We start from the raw sequence: 18,120 nt of genomic DNA, 5'->3' as shown, positions 1-18,120 counted from the left end.
GTTTATAAGCTTCACTGCAACTGTCAGGATATTTTTAACGGAGAAGCTAGATAATTAGAACAAATGGGCAGAATTCTCAGTGTTTAATCAAATCATTATATACTACATTATTAGTTATGTGGACAGTTTATTAAGCTGTTGTTAGTTTAAATGTACTGTGTTTATATGTGTATGTTCTACTCCACACATGCAGAGGTTGTACAAAGACCACTACTCTTGCCATCACTGTTGTAGGTATGTTTATATGAAGCTATATATGAAAACTATTACTGTAAAAGTGAACTATGCCTGACTGACAGAATGCTGTGACATTAACAAACCGGCAATATTATGCATCTTGTGTCTGAAAAGGGCTTAAGATAACCTCAGTACTTGCTACTATGCCATTTAACACTGCCAACAAGCTGCATAAACCAAATGGTGAGTTTTATGTGATAGATTAGAAGTACTAAGTTTTGTTAGCTTGGCTAGTCTTTGTTTGAGGCTGCACAGCCTGAGAAGACAAGTTGTAAGGAAACAAAGTCCTTTTCACAATATTTACAAGGACATTTCATTATGGAGATTGATGCTTGATGATTTTTATTCTATTATGACTGATCACCATCGTTGGGAATTGTAATATTTTCATCTTGGAAACCAAAATAAAGTAAAGCTGGGATTCATTCTTTTAGGCGGAACAGTTTTTCTGAAAGAAAAATGGCAAGAACTCACATCTGTTGCAGAATTCTCAGGGGGACATTTGAGCTTTTTTGCTCTGGACTTGCTTATTATGGCTTTTCAGTTTTACCTCTTAAATGTATCATGTCATTAGATCGAGTTGTTGTTTGTTGGTGCTCTGCTCCGCTCACGTCTGTTGCACTTCCTCAGTAATGACGCTCATTTTGCCTGTCATGTTTGTTCCAACCTTTGAGTCCATTACTGCAGCTCAGGTCAAACACAGTCCCAATCCTGCTGTCACATCACAGCCTTCGTCATCACACTCTGATCAACTTAGCACACTGCTACTCTTTTCCCTGACACTAACCGTGGTGAGCATCTTTTTCTCGCCATGTGAGAACAGACCCTTTCCTGTAGCAACACCCTCATGTCATATGGCCGCCTAACAGTTTTCCCCTAAGTAGCTATGATGGCTGCACTCATTTTGATGGCCGCTCATAAAGAGACGGCACACGAGGACTGACTAATGAGCTATGTTAAGATAATGCCACCTGCTTCACTTTCCAGCTCCCACCACTCACTACTCAACTCAAGTGTTCATTTAGTAATGCATTTCTGTTGTTTTTCCACCCTTGTTAACAAGGGACCACCAGGTGATATGATAATATGAATAATTTGGAAGTGGCTTATTGTTGGCCTTGAAAATCCCTCTGCCTCTTTTAATCTTTGTTTTTTTGTGTTTTGAGATAACCCATTTAAAAATAAAGGGAAGAAAAATAAAGAGCCCCAGATAACTTTATTTCACCTTGCTTCAGACATTCTTAGAAACCATTATCATCCTTTTATATCGTGAAAGAACAAAGGAAAGTCTGGGGCCTGAGTGTTTTTAAGGATGTTTTTGAGACAAAATTAAGATGGATGATAAGCGAGGCAGAAGATTTATGGGGTCTGTCTCGGCAGGTCCCTTGTTGCTAACCTGGCAGCGGCAAACTGCTACAAAAGGAAAAACACCTGGACTTGGACGGCAACTGGGAGCTGGTGGAGAAAGCCAAGGTCTATTATATTGCGGTAAGTGAGACCCTCTACATTCAAAATGACTGTTCCCCAACTCCATTGCCAGAGGAGGACAAAATGTTAAGAGGCTTTATTCAGGAAATGCCTCAGCACGCCTTCTGCATTGTCAATATATCCATTCATCCTTTGTCGAGTGAAATGAGCTATGTTACCTATTGAGACAATACAGCTCCATTTCCCTATTTTCCCCTCGTCTTTGTGCATGAAGCTGCTGCACAGTGTGAAATTGTTCTACATGTAATGCATTCATTCATTCTTTTAACGTGAAGACAAGCCAACAGGTGCTGTGGAAGTGTGAAAATTGATTATGCAAGTTCATTCGGCTTTACCCCCTCCGACACAATCTTCCCCTTGCAGACAAAACACACGCACAGATTGAGGAGGACAGATGCGTGCTCAGACGTTCACACACACTCGAGCTGCACTGAGGTAATGTCTTCACTTACAGCTCCTGGAGTAGGATGGCCCGCCATGCTCATGTTTCACTGTTTGGGATTAGATTTAATTCCGGCAGATCTACATTTTCTCTGATCTGGAGTCAAGATGATAGCCCTGAAATTGCGCTGCATTCCACGTCTTTAAGCAGTTCATTATCGGCATAAATCAGCATTACAGCCCAGCCATCATCATACTCCTTGGATTATTGTCCCGAGTGAAATTCACAATGCTTCCCCTGTTGCCCACAAGCCCTCTAAACATGAGTGTGCTGTAGTGCAATAATGACGGAGGTTTCATAATTAGCCGCCCAGTCGCAGAAACAAACACCAGAAAAAAAACAACAAAAAAAAACCCTGTTAGTGCTCGTGCCAGAAAGCAAATCCATCAGTCCATCCTCCAGAGTTTGTGTGGTCTCATTTTTAGCCTCTGCTTCGCATTAGCAAACATGGCACATCCTCTGCAAATTGGCAGTTGGGTTTTGCCCACATCCGACAGTCTTGCGCGCAGGGAAAAGCTTCCGTGGGATTTGAGGGGGGATAGAAGGGCCACAAATGGGTGTTTGTCAGTGCTTGGAATCTAAAACGTGGTGTTCGGCGTCCCTCCTGGGCCTCTTTGTCAAAACAGGGGGATCATTCGCTTTATTAGAGTCCCATTCGCACTTCTAAAGTACTTAGCCAGATACACTGCCACAGCTATTCCCACTTAATACTGTGTGGCGTGTCTAGACCGGCGTTCACTAAGGCCTCCTCTCTCCATTAACCTTGTCGAGAGCACTCAGATGTATTTACCCAATTTACAGCCAGATTGTACATTTTCTCCCTCTCACTGTACCAACCTTAGCTGTGTATTAATGCGCTTGTGTTGATTTTCATTAAACGGCTGCCGGGTGGTATGTGCGGCCTCGTACACTCTACTCTGTAGATTTAATTACCGAAAAGTGCACGTGTGTACGTTAGCATGTTATTTGCTCGCACATGAGTCTGTGTTTGTCGGAGCATGTGTGTTAAAGAGGTGATTGATGATTCCTGGCAGAGGCTCTCAAGGTGCCTGCTACTATGTGGTGTGATTGGATGAAAACAGAATTATTAGAGGGCTCTTGCAGCCAGTCTGGCTCATCCAGCAGCGGCGGCGGCAGCAGCAGCAGGGCTGGTGGCAGACGCAGAGCAGGGAGGCAGCACTGCCATTTCTCACAAAGAGAGAGAATGTTGAACTCCTGCCAAATGTTTGGTGGCAGGCTGTTGCTAGGAAATCTGGGTCCTTAGGCAAATCATTGCACAAAGACCAATAACAAAGGCGTGAGGGGGAAGAAGGAATGGCTAAACGCATTTCAGGCAGAGGATATCTTTTTTTTTTTTTTTTTTTTTGCAGAATGCCATCGCTGCAGTGGCGTTGTGTACAGTTATTTCTTCCTCTGATGATTGTAAACATCAGAAATAGAGGGAGATGTATTGTGGGAAGGGGAGATGAGTGACTCTAATTGGTGGGGGTGATGTGTGCATGCTGGCCCAGTTAGCCTCGACTCCCCCCTCCTTTCTTTTGCTCCCACTTTCCTTCCATCTCCACCCTCCTCCTCCCTTCCTCCCCCCTCTTGGCCCTCTTTGCCGTCTTCTTTGCCTCCCCCCTTCTCTTTTTCTCTAGTCTGTCAGACACACATACATTTGCTGTTAAACACACACAGCGTGCACGCACACATTCTGCAGCATACCACTGGCTTGTTTTTCTTACCACTGAGCGCTTTGCCCTGTAATTTGATCTCCACTGCTTGATGCATCCTCCATGATGCCACTTTGAATTAACCTATGTCTCCACGGTTCTCCTTAGCCTCGGCTAATAAAATGGCCTCTACTAACTTATGCCATTTACATTCAAGAAAGAGAGAGAGGAAAAAAAAGAAGCTCTTGGTCCGTCTTATGGTCATGCACAGTGAAAACTAACAGAAATGGAGAAGAGGGGAGACAAACAAGACAATTGACTGTGAAAAGGCCTGTTAATGACTGGGCACAGATGGTCAGAAATAACCCAAGGATAGACGGAGGAGACACTCGCTGCTGCCAATTGGCCTGATACACAAAACTCACCCAATGAGACACAAGCTGCAGAGCTGTTAGGTCACAAACCTGATCACAGCTGTGGACGCTGTTCGTTTGCGCCATAAGAGCACAATCCCCGTTAGCCTGCGAGGGGTTAGCCACGCCCGAGGTAAACAGCTAGCCCACCTTTTTTATTTCAAACAGCGCAGCAAGTTGAACTAGAATGCCTCACACTGTTAACACTGGCACACTGCATATAGCATTAATTGGCAGTTGTATTCTTGCCCTCGCTGCAGGGGAAGGCTGAGTTCAGCTTCAGTCACTGTAGCATAATATGCAAGAAAAGGAGGCGAAAGGGAGGCAAAAGCAGCAAAAAAAAAAAAAAAAAAAAGCGCAGTACTGGCACCACAAGCAGCACGTCAGCCTGCTTACACCCCAGAGTGGCACACACACACACACACACACACACACACACACACACACACATTGTTACTCCGCCCCACCAGCCCCCTTCAATTTGCAGCCAAAAAAGCAAAGGGAAAGGTTTTCCACACACACACATCTAACTGACACCTCATCAGCCAGCCGAAGGGCTGATTAGCACAGAGGTGACTGCGGCTGTGTCTCTGTCCAACTCGGAGGACCACACTGTCCTCACGCTGACCTTGAGATTCCTCTCCCTGTCGTCCTCTCTCCTATCCTCCTCTCTCCTTCTCCTCTGCCTCTCACCACTGCTCTTTATCTCCAGTATTTCTCCCTTTCCTCTGTCTCCATCTCCTCCCTCCTTCCTCCCTCTCCTTCTCTGTCTTTTCTCTCTCTTTCCTCTCCACTCTGTACTGCACCACTCTGCACTGCCCCTGTCCTTCCACATAGCCAGGGAGGGATCACGAGGCAAAATGCAGGCAGCGGAGAGAATAAAAGGGAAGGAGGGAGGGAGGGAAGAGAAGTGTAGGGGGGAGAAAAAAACTGGCAGGCTCCCCCTTTGTCTGCAGGCGATCAGTTACAGTCTTGGTTGCCGATGAAATTTAATCCCCACCGCATTTACATGCCAAGTTTGACTTCTGGCAAGCCTTATTAAATAGATTTGTAAATCATTTCATCTTGATTAGAATCTGTTCTCAAGGGATCAACATTTTTTTTTTGCCTTGCTTGTGTTTTGTTATGTGTACAATCTGTGCCCACTGGTGTTAAAATTTGAAAGTCAACCCTTGGTGGTGTTATTTTTCAGCGCGAGCGAGTATAAGCAGTAGATTTAGGGGACAAAGAGCGATGGGTGCCAAGTCCCGTCTGTCACCGGCCAAGCCACTGTGTCAGCATGTCTCTCATCTCTGGAGGTCATGTCGGTGGCCGAGCAACCGCTATGATGTGTCTTCTCTTTATTAGGCTGACACCACAGTGTCTTTAGCACGGAACAATGTCATTTCAAATTGCGCCTAATCAGATGGCATTTTGTAATTGCCAGCAAACATCTTATGAATATGAATTCATAATTGTTCAATTACAAGTCGACTGCATCATATTTATTGGCTTATTTATTTTTTTTCTCCCGCTGGCCTGGGCCAATTATAGGATTTCAATCTTGAGGCAATCAAGTGATAAGGGTGAGGCGTTTAGTGTTTGCTGTCACTATATAATTCTCTCGAATGTTAAACATGCATCTGGGAGGGCTGTATTTGTCAGAAGGCTGTGCGTGGAGGTGCACCTGCCTAATTGAGTGGTAATGAGCTGTCAGGAGTGCCGGCTTGGTGATTGGCTCTTGGCGGGGCGTCCTGTGCCAGTGGGATGTATGGGCTGGCCCGGCCCTGCTGGAGGATCAGCCAGCTCCACAGCCCTGCAGGCCTGAGTGGGCGGAGTGTGGTAAATTAGGGTGGAGAGGCCAAAGACGCTGGCTGCGGAGACATCCTGTGGCTTTCACTCAACTGTGGGATTTATTTAGGTTGTTTACAATTATCCTTACTCCTGATTTGGTTTTACTACTTAATGTCAGAGTTGGGAGGCTATTTTAGATGTTTGTGCTTAAGAAAAAGTTGCAATACTGCACGGAATACTGTGAAAGTCCAGCATATGCATAATGTTTTTATGTTGCTATTGCAGGTTTCAAATATATGTACAAGGTTTTATGGCTGTGGGAAAATGCAAGAGTCTTGAGTTGTGTTTGAAATCCCACCCTATGTGCTACATAGTACTCTATATTTACTGTCCTTTTGGAATAGAATAGAATGGCTTTATTGTCATCATACATGGGGGCATGACCAAAATATAAATAGCATTAATAACGAGCAATAAGAAATAAAGTATCAACATTGAATAATAAAATCAAATGTACATGTATAACAAGACGATATTAGAAATTACAACATATGCAAAGGAGGCTAGATATATACAATGTGGGAGGTAAATGAAATGAAGTAAAAACCAATAAAATAGAATAAATATGGTCAGGAAGTTGCACCTAAGCAGCAAAAAGTGACGTTGTGCGTTCAGGTAGACAGGTGCTTTGAGTTCAAGAGTCTAAGGGACCATGGCTAGAAACTGTTTCTCAGCCTGTTTGCTCTGCATTTGACCTAAGTGGTGTCCAAATTTTGTGTAGGTTTATGCATTACAAACCTCCCTTAAAAATTCAATGCCCACTGCTTTTCCCTCACAGTCCTACAGTGTCCTTCATTCATTGTAGAGAAGCAATAATTAAGCCGTACAACTCAGTAGCTGTCGGTGATAATGCAAAAAATAATGACAAGTGGCAAAATTGCAGATCGTTGCTCACTTTAAATAAAATTAATTAACATCTATTTTACAAGTATGGTGAATAAGTGATCCAATGGGTGATTTCAGGCACGTTTCTGGTGTTAATTGGAACATTTCATATTGCTTGCATCCTACTCGTTCATCCTACACTACCTTTAGCACTACTGGGAGGCAAGAAATGTCAGATTTGACTCATGTATGGATTGGAAGAAATTCGTGTTCTGAATGTTACTTTAACCTGAAACTTCTAAACACCATTCTCAAAGGATTTATCTTCTTTTGAAAGCCATTATTGCCGCTAACTCGCTGTGATATAGAAAAACTTTAACCAGCATGTCGAGTATATGTGTCGAACGTTGTTTGGAAAATGTACAAAGCATCAAAAATGCTCTATTTTTCAGACTGTCGTAGTATTACAAAGACATTTGTATTGTATATTGTGTTATGATGAAAAACAAATTACACCACTATATGCTTTCCATTTCAATAGAGAGTAAAGTACAAGTGCCTCAGAATTGTACTATACTATGTAGTACCTGAATAAATGCACTTAATTGCTTCCCTCGCCTGTTTATCTTTCCATTTATTTGTTTAACTTCAACATAAACACTGCGAGCTTCAGAAAAGCAAATTGTAAAAAAAAAGAAGTTTACAGGATGTCAGAGTTCGCCTCATTTTGTTATTACGGAGAAGAAGTTCTCATCATACCGACTGGCATCTATTTTGGTTCCGATTTGTGTATTTCCTGATTTATTTATATTTATTTGTTGTCAGAATTGTGTGTGTGTGTGTGTGTGTGGAAATACTTCAAAGTTGGCAGGGCTGAGCCGGATTTATTTTGGGAGTCTTTTATTTCCAATTAATAATTTGAATAACAACGGGGGGAAAAGAAATGCTTTAATCCACTGTATCTTGAGTAATTGCCTCTTGGTGGTGGTTGTTGGGGAGGCAGTTGGGCTCTGCTAGCTCTCCAGTCTGTATTACTTTACCAGCATGCAGTGACTTTCTCCTCCTACACCCACGTTGCCCTGTAAAAACAGTTTTTCCTCTACAGCAGGGAAAACACCATGTCCTTTCACCCCAGATTACTGTGTGCATCTGCTCCAACGGCAACAAGTCTGTTTTCCTCTGGATGAAATAGTTCGGACTTAATGATATTTCTGCTTGCGTTCACCTCGTCCCCTCTGCATCAAAGCACCTGGCATGTGTGCTTTTTTTTTTCTTCTTCTTTTTTTTTTTTTTACTTTTATTCATGAGGCAAAGTTGTAAAAAACGTAGAATAATGTTTCAGCGCTACACTGGGATGTTGTGGCCATTTGTGTGAGTTCCACAGCTTAATTGAATAGACTGAGTAATTATTTGTCAAGTAATGCTGAGCAGAAAATAAATAGCCACTTTGCGGCTGTGAATTGTGCCTGATGGCCATGTGTTGATACTCTCACCAGGGAGAGTAAAAACCTGCTCTACTGGCTAAGTATCTGATTAAGATTCACATGATGGAACCGCAGACGCTTTAGGATAGTGTGTCTCCTGGGCAAAGATAGTGAGTAGAGTTAAGCGTCAGACGGTGTTACATTATCACGCTGGAGCATAAAGCCTTGACTGAATAAATATTGCTGGAATATTCTCCTCACCACAAACCAGCCGTAGCACTCGGGTCATCCTGACGGTTTCTGAAAGCAGTCCTACAAAGAATCGCCACAGATGCGCATCTCTGTGCGGCAGATGCTGGACACTGTTCTTTGAGAATTGTTTCCTTCTGCAAGGTTTCATTTTTCCCTTTTATGTCGCTGTAATTTGTTTATGGTCTGTAATAAGCCAGCGCATAGCTTCCTTCTGCCAGTTTGGCCTGGATCCATTGTAAACTGCCAGTAATTTTTTCCTCTCCCTTTTTAAAGGAGACTAATGACTTCTGAGGATAGTATAATATTTTGTAATGATTTTATAATTAATTTATTTAAGTTATAATCCTCAAGATTTTCATTATTACGGAGCCTAATTTAAATTCTGTTTATGAGTGCATTTTTTAAAAAAAATCCTCATAATGCAAGGTCCTTTATGGAGTTTGCATTTTATTTTTTTCCTTGTTGTTATTATGTGACCTCAGGATACTTAATAACAGTATCTATTCAACACATTCGTCTTCAGATGCACAAAATACTTGTAAATGATGCATACATGTGTTGTTTGTAATGTGGAGGATTAACAACTGATGCATGTGTGAATTTTATTGCAAGATTTAAGCATCAGTTTACAGTTACACTGGTGTTCTTATCAATTAAATCAGTTAGCCATCTCAGTTCATGGTTCATTATTTGGGTCAAGTTTGAAAACCAAATTACGGATCAGATTGGAAGCTGTCCTGAGCTCTTGGTCGTGTTCCTCGAGCCACCGCTGATCAGTTTCGTGGTGTAGCATCTGTTGTTCGTACATATCAAAGTCGCATACAACACCAATCCCAAGAGGCGAGGTTCCCCGACAGAATATTGCGTTATAATGAGATGATTAATATTATTTACTTCACCTATTAGTGGTTTTCAATGGGAACTATGAGTGGGACTATTTCTTGGCTGCAAGCTGTGACTTCTTAGTGTCCGCGCCGGTTGCTTGTCAATCACATCATGATGAGCAGCCTCGCAAGAAATCCCTGCGCTCGGCCAAGAAATTTTCCTCCACATAACCTCCACATACTTGTTGTTTTAACACTTCTGTTTTCATAATGACTAAGCAAACAACATATAATTTATCAATTAGCGCACTTTAACCATGCTGCTTGTTGGATTTTCTTTGCTTTGGGACCGAGCCAAGCAAGCTGTTTTCCCCCGGTATCAGTTTTTTTTTATGCTAAGCTAAGCTAACTGTCTAAGCTAACTGACTGTAGTTTTACATTCAACTGCTAAATATGAAAGTGGCAAGAAAGTGAAGCATATTTCCAAAAATGCCATGTTGTTGGCTCGAACTACTTATTGTTTTTATTTGGTTATATTTACCTGAGTTGATTTTATTCAGTCATATTCCTTGTTTTGTACTTCCTAAAACTAAATATATTCAGTTTTTAAGCAAAAAACACTTGGAAAATGCTGCAGTCAGCAAAGGTGATTTTTTTTTTTGTAAATGTCTGAGATGACTCGATTCTGTTAATTCATTAAATATTCTGTGTGTTTTCCATGAGTCAATGAATAGTTTCAGTTACAGACGTACTGCTCTTTGCCTCGGTTTCACTTAGCATGCCTGGGGTTAGTGCTTGCTGTGGGAAAGTGTTTATTTTCATACATGGTCCCCCTCAGACGTAGGCTACTACTCTGACCTTATCTATTGTTTCTCAAGTGTATATTGTAAGCAGCTTTGGAGGCTTTATAGAGACTTAGCCGGCAGGGCTGCTGTTGCTCTGGTGGAACATTTGGACCTCTGGCAAGTGTCAGATTTTCAGCAGCACATTAAATCTCTTAACCCAGTTCTTTTTTCCCCCTCCCCTTCCTCTGTCCCTCTCTTCCTCTTTCCCTGCCATGCTAACAAGCTGGCTGTGATTTATTTTTCATGTGTGGCATTGATACCCACCGCCATTTTTTTTTGTTGTTGTTGTTTCCCCGGCATCTAAATACTTGTGCCAGCGGTTAGCTGGTACCGAGGCCCTGAGGGGACAGAGTGGAAATGCAGCCAGAGCAGCTGCACATCACCCCGACCGGGCAAAGTCCTCCAGCCGCCCCATCGTAGAGACACCAGAGACGCTTTGATTAGCATGTCTGTCGTTATTGGCCAGCTTGAATGTCATGCACCGTGAGCCCAGTTGTCTAATGCTTTGGCTGGCCAATGGGGCCGCTCCCTGCAATTACTGATAGGGCTGCTCACTCCAGTGTGGAAGAGAGGCCAGAGAGAGCGCCAAAGTGCCAAATGATTGTCCTCAGTAAATAAAAAGCAGACATCTTCCTTTTTGATGTTCTATATGTGCGTGCTTCATTTTCAGATGCTGTGGCGCAATCACATTTGAAAGCATTTTGTGCTCCCAACATAACAAGGGGGGACCAATCAAAACAATAACTGTGGTTCCTTTTGACAAAGCCCTTGGCTCACAGTTGTCAGAAGATGTAAGCTGACTCATCCACACAAGAAGGGCATGTATCCCTGGGAGCGAGGGGGAAAAACGCTATGATGAATCTTCCCCTCTGTGCTCTCTTCTCTCCACTGAGCCTGCATGGATTAATTACATGACTAGTAGCTAGTTTAGTCCCATTATTTATTTTTTCTAATGAATAATTTTACTTTCCCTCTCTGCCTAGATTTTATTCTGCTCAGGAGTTTTCTGCTTCACCCCGTGGAAATAAGAATGCATTGATTATTTTCCATCTAGCAAATATCCCACCAACTGAGGAATAACATGCCTTCCCCCTAATTGGTTTGTTTATCTTGAGCAACAGACTCTGGGTTTGTTTGGACTCTGGCTGGCATCCACACACTGCACCGCTCCTCAGCATGATTACTCACCTTGGGAGGAGGCTGCTGGAGCAAGGTTGATGTTCCCCACATAGACATCAGGCTGTCATTCTCCCCGCTTATGTGACATCATTTGCCAAGACAGATTTGTTACAGGAAAAATAAATTCAGGCCTAAAAAGGGATTGATTTAAGGACAGGCTGCAAGTGGAAAAAGGCGACAGGAGGGATGGGGGCTCCCAGACACATTTCACCACTCAGAGGGCTCGGGCCGGATCCAAACAAGCTGCCAACAGAAGATGGATTCTGGCTTCATGTATAATTGATAAACTGTATGTTCTAGGTGTCAGCTTTAAAGAGGGAGCTAGGACTATATCAGGAAGCTATTTTTCCCTCTCTGAGGCGAGCATCATTTTTATTTTGTCCTCCCCCGTTCTCTGGCTTATCTTCTCAGTTCAGAAAGCCCCGTTGAAAATTATCGTTTTCTTTGAAGACGACATTCGGGAAGTGCAGCATTAAAAGCACATCCTGTTCCTGTGCCTATTAGGAGTGCTAGTGCAGGGCAGATAGCCATCTGCAAAGTTGACTGTACATCCTGAGTTATCAGGATTAGCCATCTCACTCTTGACACCTAGCACATTAATATTAGCTATGGGAGAGTCTATCCTGCTGAAAGCAGCATAAAAGGATTAATGCAGCGCTTATCCTTTTGGAAATAATGCCCTTTATTGAGCGGATCTGACACTGTAAAGGCTAATGATGACATTGAATGGATCCAGAATAAGTAATGGTGCATCATCCCATGTCATGCAGCCAGAATAGTCGCTATTTGCATTCCATCGGCTCAAACTGTATTGATTGTGCTGAAGGCGTTTGGTTGTTTTTCCTCTGCAGCAGGAAGAGAGTGTTACTCAATCATCAGCGTCCTGTAGCTAATGACAGTCCTCTCCCTGTAGGCCCAATGACATGCTTCGTTCATCGTCGTACTGTATGCTACGATTTCACCTCTGAGCACTCCGAGCTGCAGCAATTACTGTACATGAAACACAATATGCCAGCATGTCACCCTTCCTGTCTGTCACACTGAGACTGTGGGATTAATGTGCTTTTGCCCACTCACTTTAATAATAATAAATTTGTGTCCTGCCAGTCAGCTTTGTGAGTGTTAGCAGTACAGTCTGTACCACAAAGGCTATTTCAGTGGACCAGAGGAGGGTGGAATAGCAACTTTGTACCCCTTCATTTCCCTTAGGTGCAATGTAATAGCTTTAAAAGCACTTTTCTATTGTGTTTTTACACAGAACTCGGAGTGCAAAAAGTGCCGTGATTCATATTATTTTTTCAACGCTCCCTTCTACACTTGACTTTAAATGATGCAGGACGTCAACAGGAAATGTGCCTGCATGGGGTAACCAGCGACACGGTGAGAATTTAAATCAAGCTAAAATGATTGTAATTCAGTGGGAGAGAGTCTCCTTGAACCCCTAACATGATTTGATTATAAAGAGGTTAAACAACTGTAATAATAAATCTGTCAAATTCCTAATACAATGTGCCATTTTGTCTCGGGCATTATAACAGTGAGGGGCAGACAAGTGGCCATCAGGGCCACCTGAGAACATTCGCTCTGTTCTTTCTGCTAAATTGCTGCTTCCCCTACAGTGTTTTTTTTCTTTTTTTAGCTGACAAGATAGTAACCTTATCAATCAAAGCTGCTTTCCTCTCCCTTCCAAGGACTTGTGTTGATACGTTCTAAGTGCTCTCTCCTTTGGCGGTTTTAATGGGAATATTGCATGCTCATTTCAGCGATGCCTCCCTGTTTCTTAATGAGCTGATAAAGCCCCAATTATCGAGGCAAATCCTGATTTCTGATTTGCATTACCGACTCTTGTTTCACCACACACAGCGGAAATGTACATGATTGAGGTGCAGAGACGTCGGCCTGCCTTTCCAGAGACTTGCATGGTGTGTATGTGCCTGTTGATGTGCACGTGTAGGGACACAGGAGATGGACAGATTAGATTAGATACAGTAGATGCTGCACGGCCCCGGCCGTTTGTGCGTAGAATGTGATTTAGTTGCGAGGTTTGAGCCCACTCTGGGCTGTGTGATGGGTGAGGGGACAGACTGGCAGTGACAGTGGGGTGGTAATGGCTCTGAATGAGGAGGAATGGCCCCTGTAAGGCCCCCCCCTCCCAGTGGCAGAGGCAGCAGCCCTGTCCAAATACACTGCAAAATGAATTCTTCACTACACCTGTGTTTTTTCTCTCTCACGGAACTAGAAATTGAGGCTATTTATAGCTTCACCAATCTGAGGAGGAATGGTGAAAGAAATGGAAAATGCTACCCTTAAAGAAATCCAGCCTTCGCTTTTTATTAAGTATCAGCAGCTGTAGCAACGCCTCGGCCCATCAGATGTTGAGACATCAGTGGAAGCAAGAAGATGAGAGGAGGTTGTATCACATTTGCAGCTTTTTTTTTTCTTATTTTTTGAACGAGACCCTGATTTAATAGCCAAAGGTAGACGCAAGGCCAAACTTCTGAATGTGCGATCAAAGATGTGGACGTATCGGCATTACTGCAGTTGCATGCGAAATCCCGAGTTTGTTTTCCTACAACCACATATTTGCCTCCCTTGCCCTCCGTGCCCCCTTTTCGTCTCTGAAACTGAAACATCATGTCTAAAACTTTGGCTAGGGAGCTCTGCAGTTCATGAAAAATGCATTCACTCAGCTCTTTTTCTAACTCTTCGCCTCTGATACTCTTGTCATATCATATCCATGTCATGTCAGTTTCTGTATTAATTATGTAGCAGGCACAGTTGAGGAGACAATATTGATGCATCTCAACTAGACATACTATGTATATTACTCACTTGTCATTGGGAAATATAAACAAGACTTAATTAAGGATGAGATGACGCTTTAATGTTTAGCCTTGTGAGTAAATAACTCTTCGTCTGTGTTTACAGGAAGCATTTTTTTCTGATTTTCTTTTTTTGCTTCTCCCTTGGGTTCCATTTTACTCCAAGTCTCACTCTATTCAACCATTGTGGTCACTTTTTCCGGTTCAACTGAGGTGTTCGACCCGGTCATCCCGCCGGGGCTTTAGCCGCTCTTTTTAGTTTGCCAGCTCGCAATCTCCGAACATATTGCAGACAAATGGCACCCAGTAGCACCTTTGGAGGTGTCCCAAATTGCAAAGGTAATTTATTTCTTTGCGTACAGAATTATACATGAGTAAGAGGTCATATTGGAATATGAAATTGCTCAGCAGCTGCACACACGCCAGATCCTGTTCGGGTTTTGTGTTTCTGTTTATGAGTCCTCTCTGTGCAGTAATCTTATGGAGCTGTGATAGCGCTTGAATACATTCCCTCACCAAATGAATATCAGGAGGGAACACGGCTCCGGACTGTTCCTCTTGAAATACAGCTGTTTCCCTCCGGTCCTCTTCTTCCATCTGTAACAAATGGTCCCTCAGGATTAAAACCACTACAAACGCTTCAGAGATATTAATCTTCTTCCAGGACCGCAGTTGAAAAGTTGTGTTTTAAAAGGAAAAATAAAAAAGTACGTGCTTGTTAGCTTCAACGGCGAGGTATTTATCTACATGTAGATTAACTACAGCATATAATAAAAGCATGTTTTAGGTTTGTAACCCTGTCGTTGCCAGCAACTGAGTCAGCATTGATTCTGTGTGTTTTGTAATGTTAGAATGGTTGTTTTACAGCATGGTGATTGCTGCGGTTTGGCAGGAATAATTGGAAGTTCAAAGCGTCGATCCGTGAGTGTAGCCTGGGGATAGGTTTCTGGAGAAGCTGACACTTCAGACGTATTATGAAGCCATCACGTCTAATTTGCACAGGCCTCTTTTGTAATTTACCCCCAATTCAGAGGAACAGTCTCCTGCTCTGCAGCACAATGCACACTCTGCTTCCATTGTTCACGCTCATTGGAAGAGACACTGAGTGAATGAGTCTTGGAGCTCAAATAATGTGCAGCACTGTTCTTGTCATATTTGTTGCTGTGTAATGGTTCCTGATTTGTAGTTTCCTGCGGCGCCTTTTCGGTTTGGTGCAGAGCAGACCGTGCTGCACTGTATACAGCGACTGTGTTCTGTGCATCCAGTCCAAGCAACTTGTTTACAACTCACTGCTTGACAGATAAAGGACCTCAAAACGTCGTATAGTCTTTGAGAGGGGGAGGAAACCTCTTCAGAGGAAGGGCTGGGGTTTTCCACATGCCGCCCAGACATTCTCACACATATTGAGTTTGTCTGTGTGCATCTTTGAAGATGCAAATGTGTCAACCACATGTAACCAACCACCCAGCGAGAAGCTGAGATGCTCAACTGCCTTTCTCACGGCTCTTAAATGGCTGCCAGTGATCTTCAGCAGCTCTGCATGTCTGTGAAGCCTGCAGTTCTTTTTTAACGGACAGATTAGTTTTTGTGGGATATTGAATAATTTGTGCACATTTATCACTGAGCAAAAACGTCTCGTTTAACCACATTAGGAGACGGAAGAGAGTTTGGCTGTAAAATTTTATGAGCTCTCATGTAGCAAACTGTTGCAGAATGTGTAAGTGCTGGTAATGATACAGAAGCCATTAACTGACCAGAAAGGTAAACCAGAAGTTGTAAGAGTCAGTAAATGGCTTTATTAGCCAAACTTTTTAAGTTTGTTTTTCACGACAATACAAATAGACGACCATATATTCTGCACATGTGGCCTCCCCTTAATCAAAAGAATATTTATACCTCAAACTTGCCAGCCAGCTTTGACGTCTGGTGTTAGGGGGAAAAAAAACACATCATAGCATGGCATATCCTGACAGAGGAGACATTCGTAAATTATTAATGTTTTCCCTTGCACTGTCACCTATCATTGCACTTGTCTTTCTACTCCGGCATTTTGAAATGCAAGAGTAGTAGTCCTGCAGTGTGGCAAGTCATGTTTCAGGCTCTCATTTCAATATCTGAAGTGAAAGGTCGGGATGATATATTCTGTCCTGTCGCCGTGCCAGTGACTTACATGCTACCAGTTCAAGATGGTACACTTTTACGAGGCCCACCCAGCCTGTCGAGCAAACTGATAATGAATCAATCTCTGTGAAACATTTATGGCAGCCCCCACACCTCCTCCGCCAGCCCCACCCTTCCCTTGCGTGAGGCCAATTAGAGCATCCTCAGTGGCCCCTGCTGTCGGAGTCAGGGAAGCCCCTCGCATTGTCATATCAATATTCCTCTGTTGATCTCCAGCTGAGACGAGTCCGGCTGCTCTTTCCACACATGCTAATTTGCATTCGCCAGCATGTGTGGGAGATGGCATGCTGGCTGCCTCTCCTCCTTGTTCCCAAACCTACTGTTGCCTCCCTCTCTCTGTCTTTTTCTACATTTTTTTTTTGTTGAGAGGGAAAGGTTTCTTGATTCCTAGCATGCCAGAGAAGGGTCCTCTGAGGATTACATTGGCTAAGCCCTTATCACTCCAGGAAATTCACTGACTGCTTAAAAAAGTGGTAGGAGTAGAAAATCAAGGGGAAGTGTTATTCTTTTTAAGTTTCTCCCTATTCCCATGGAAAGTTATTACGGGTTTGAAGAAAAGTCCTTTTTTTGGCACTCAAGTTTTCTCGTAACTGCATTTCATATTTCACCCTTCTTTTTTTTTCCCCTTTTTTTTTTCCACGCGGCTGGTGGAATTTTAGAAGTGGAAAATGTGAAGGCAGGTGCTTGAGAGAGAGAGGGAGAGAGAGGGGGGAGGTTTAGGGAGAGCTGTGCTCACTGGGAAGCGATGTTAAACATCCAGGGGAAATGTTTGTTATTCTAATGGGATACCACCATGGTAACAGCTTTTAGAGACTCCCAAGGCTTTGTGTGGAGTATATGCACGCATTCATCAATCTCGCCTAATTTCTTTGGGGATTAGCAAATATAATCAGTCCTTTCTCCAAGTCGTCACCTGTTTATCGACATGAATATTATGGTGAAATTTAGCAGAACACAGCCCTGCTGGATGTGGAGAAAGCAATACACGGCCCATTAATATAAATCACAAATTGAAGTGAGTCACTGAATGGATTCAAAAGTCATTAGTATTCGTTTTGCGCTGAATGACATCCCAGACTGAATAGCTTACATTTTGCACATACCAACTTGCCTTCTTTTTTCCCTTTTTTAAAAAATCCTTGCAGCCAAGACCAAAGCACTTTTGCTCATATTACATCTTCAAGTTAAACATGCTTCAGACAGAGGTAATGAATTATGTTATTTTCAGACTTAATACCTTTACAGGGGTTTAAAAGCAATGGAGTGAACTCATTTACAAGACTTGATGGAAAAAAAAAAGGAAACCCTGTCTGATGACGAGCCTCCGTGTTTAAAAGGCTCCAATAACTCGTAAGCCCCTCTCAGTTCTCTACCTTTTTCTCTCCCTCTGCAGATTTCCTTAAGTGGCTTATGTGAATTGCAATTGCCACATTGAAGCTGGGAGTATACAGAATACATTTCTCCCCGGCCGTGACCAGCTAACAGCGCGTTGAACTTGTGCGTGTGGTGATGGAGAGGTTTCACACACAGCACTGCAGCGCCGTGGGAGTATAGCCTGACCTAAAGCTAAGCCTCCAGCCGGAACAGCCTTCCATCAAACTCACAACACTGCTCTCTTATCTACTGGCATTTCTGTCTGATACAAATAGCCAAGACGTGATATAGTTGGCTACATGTCATATCTGGCATTGTACTACGCT

At 43.0% G+C, this 18,120-nt stretch overlaps 1 protein-coding gene across 1 annotated transcript in view; it reads left to right on the top strand.

The window, feature by feature from the left end:
- Positions 1-18,120, top strand: part of LOC110954262 (adenosine kinase-like) — a 116,606-nt gene that overhangs the window by 48,248 nt on the left and 50,238 nt on the right. Inside the window, 2 exon segments of the mRNA XM_051939961.1 lie at positions 1,618-1,652; positions 1,655-1,725. Of these exon segments, the coding sequence (XP_051795921.1) occupies positions 1,618-1,652; positions 1,655-1,725 (106 nt within the window).

This window comes from Acanthochromis polyacanthus, chromosome 19, assembly GCF_021347895.1.
Source record: "Acanthochromis polyacanthus isolate Apoly-LR-REF ecotype Palm Island chromosome 19, KAUST_Apoly_ChrSc, whole genome shotgun sequence".
NCBI classification, from domain to species: Eukaryota; Metazoa; Chordata; class Actinopteri; family Pomacentridae; genus Acanthochromis; species Acanthochromis polyacanthus.
The sequence above is the reverse complement of the archived record's forward strand: the minus strand, read 5'-3'. Positions and strand labels throughout refer to the sequence as shown.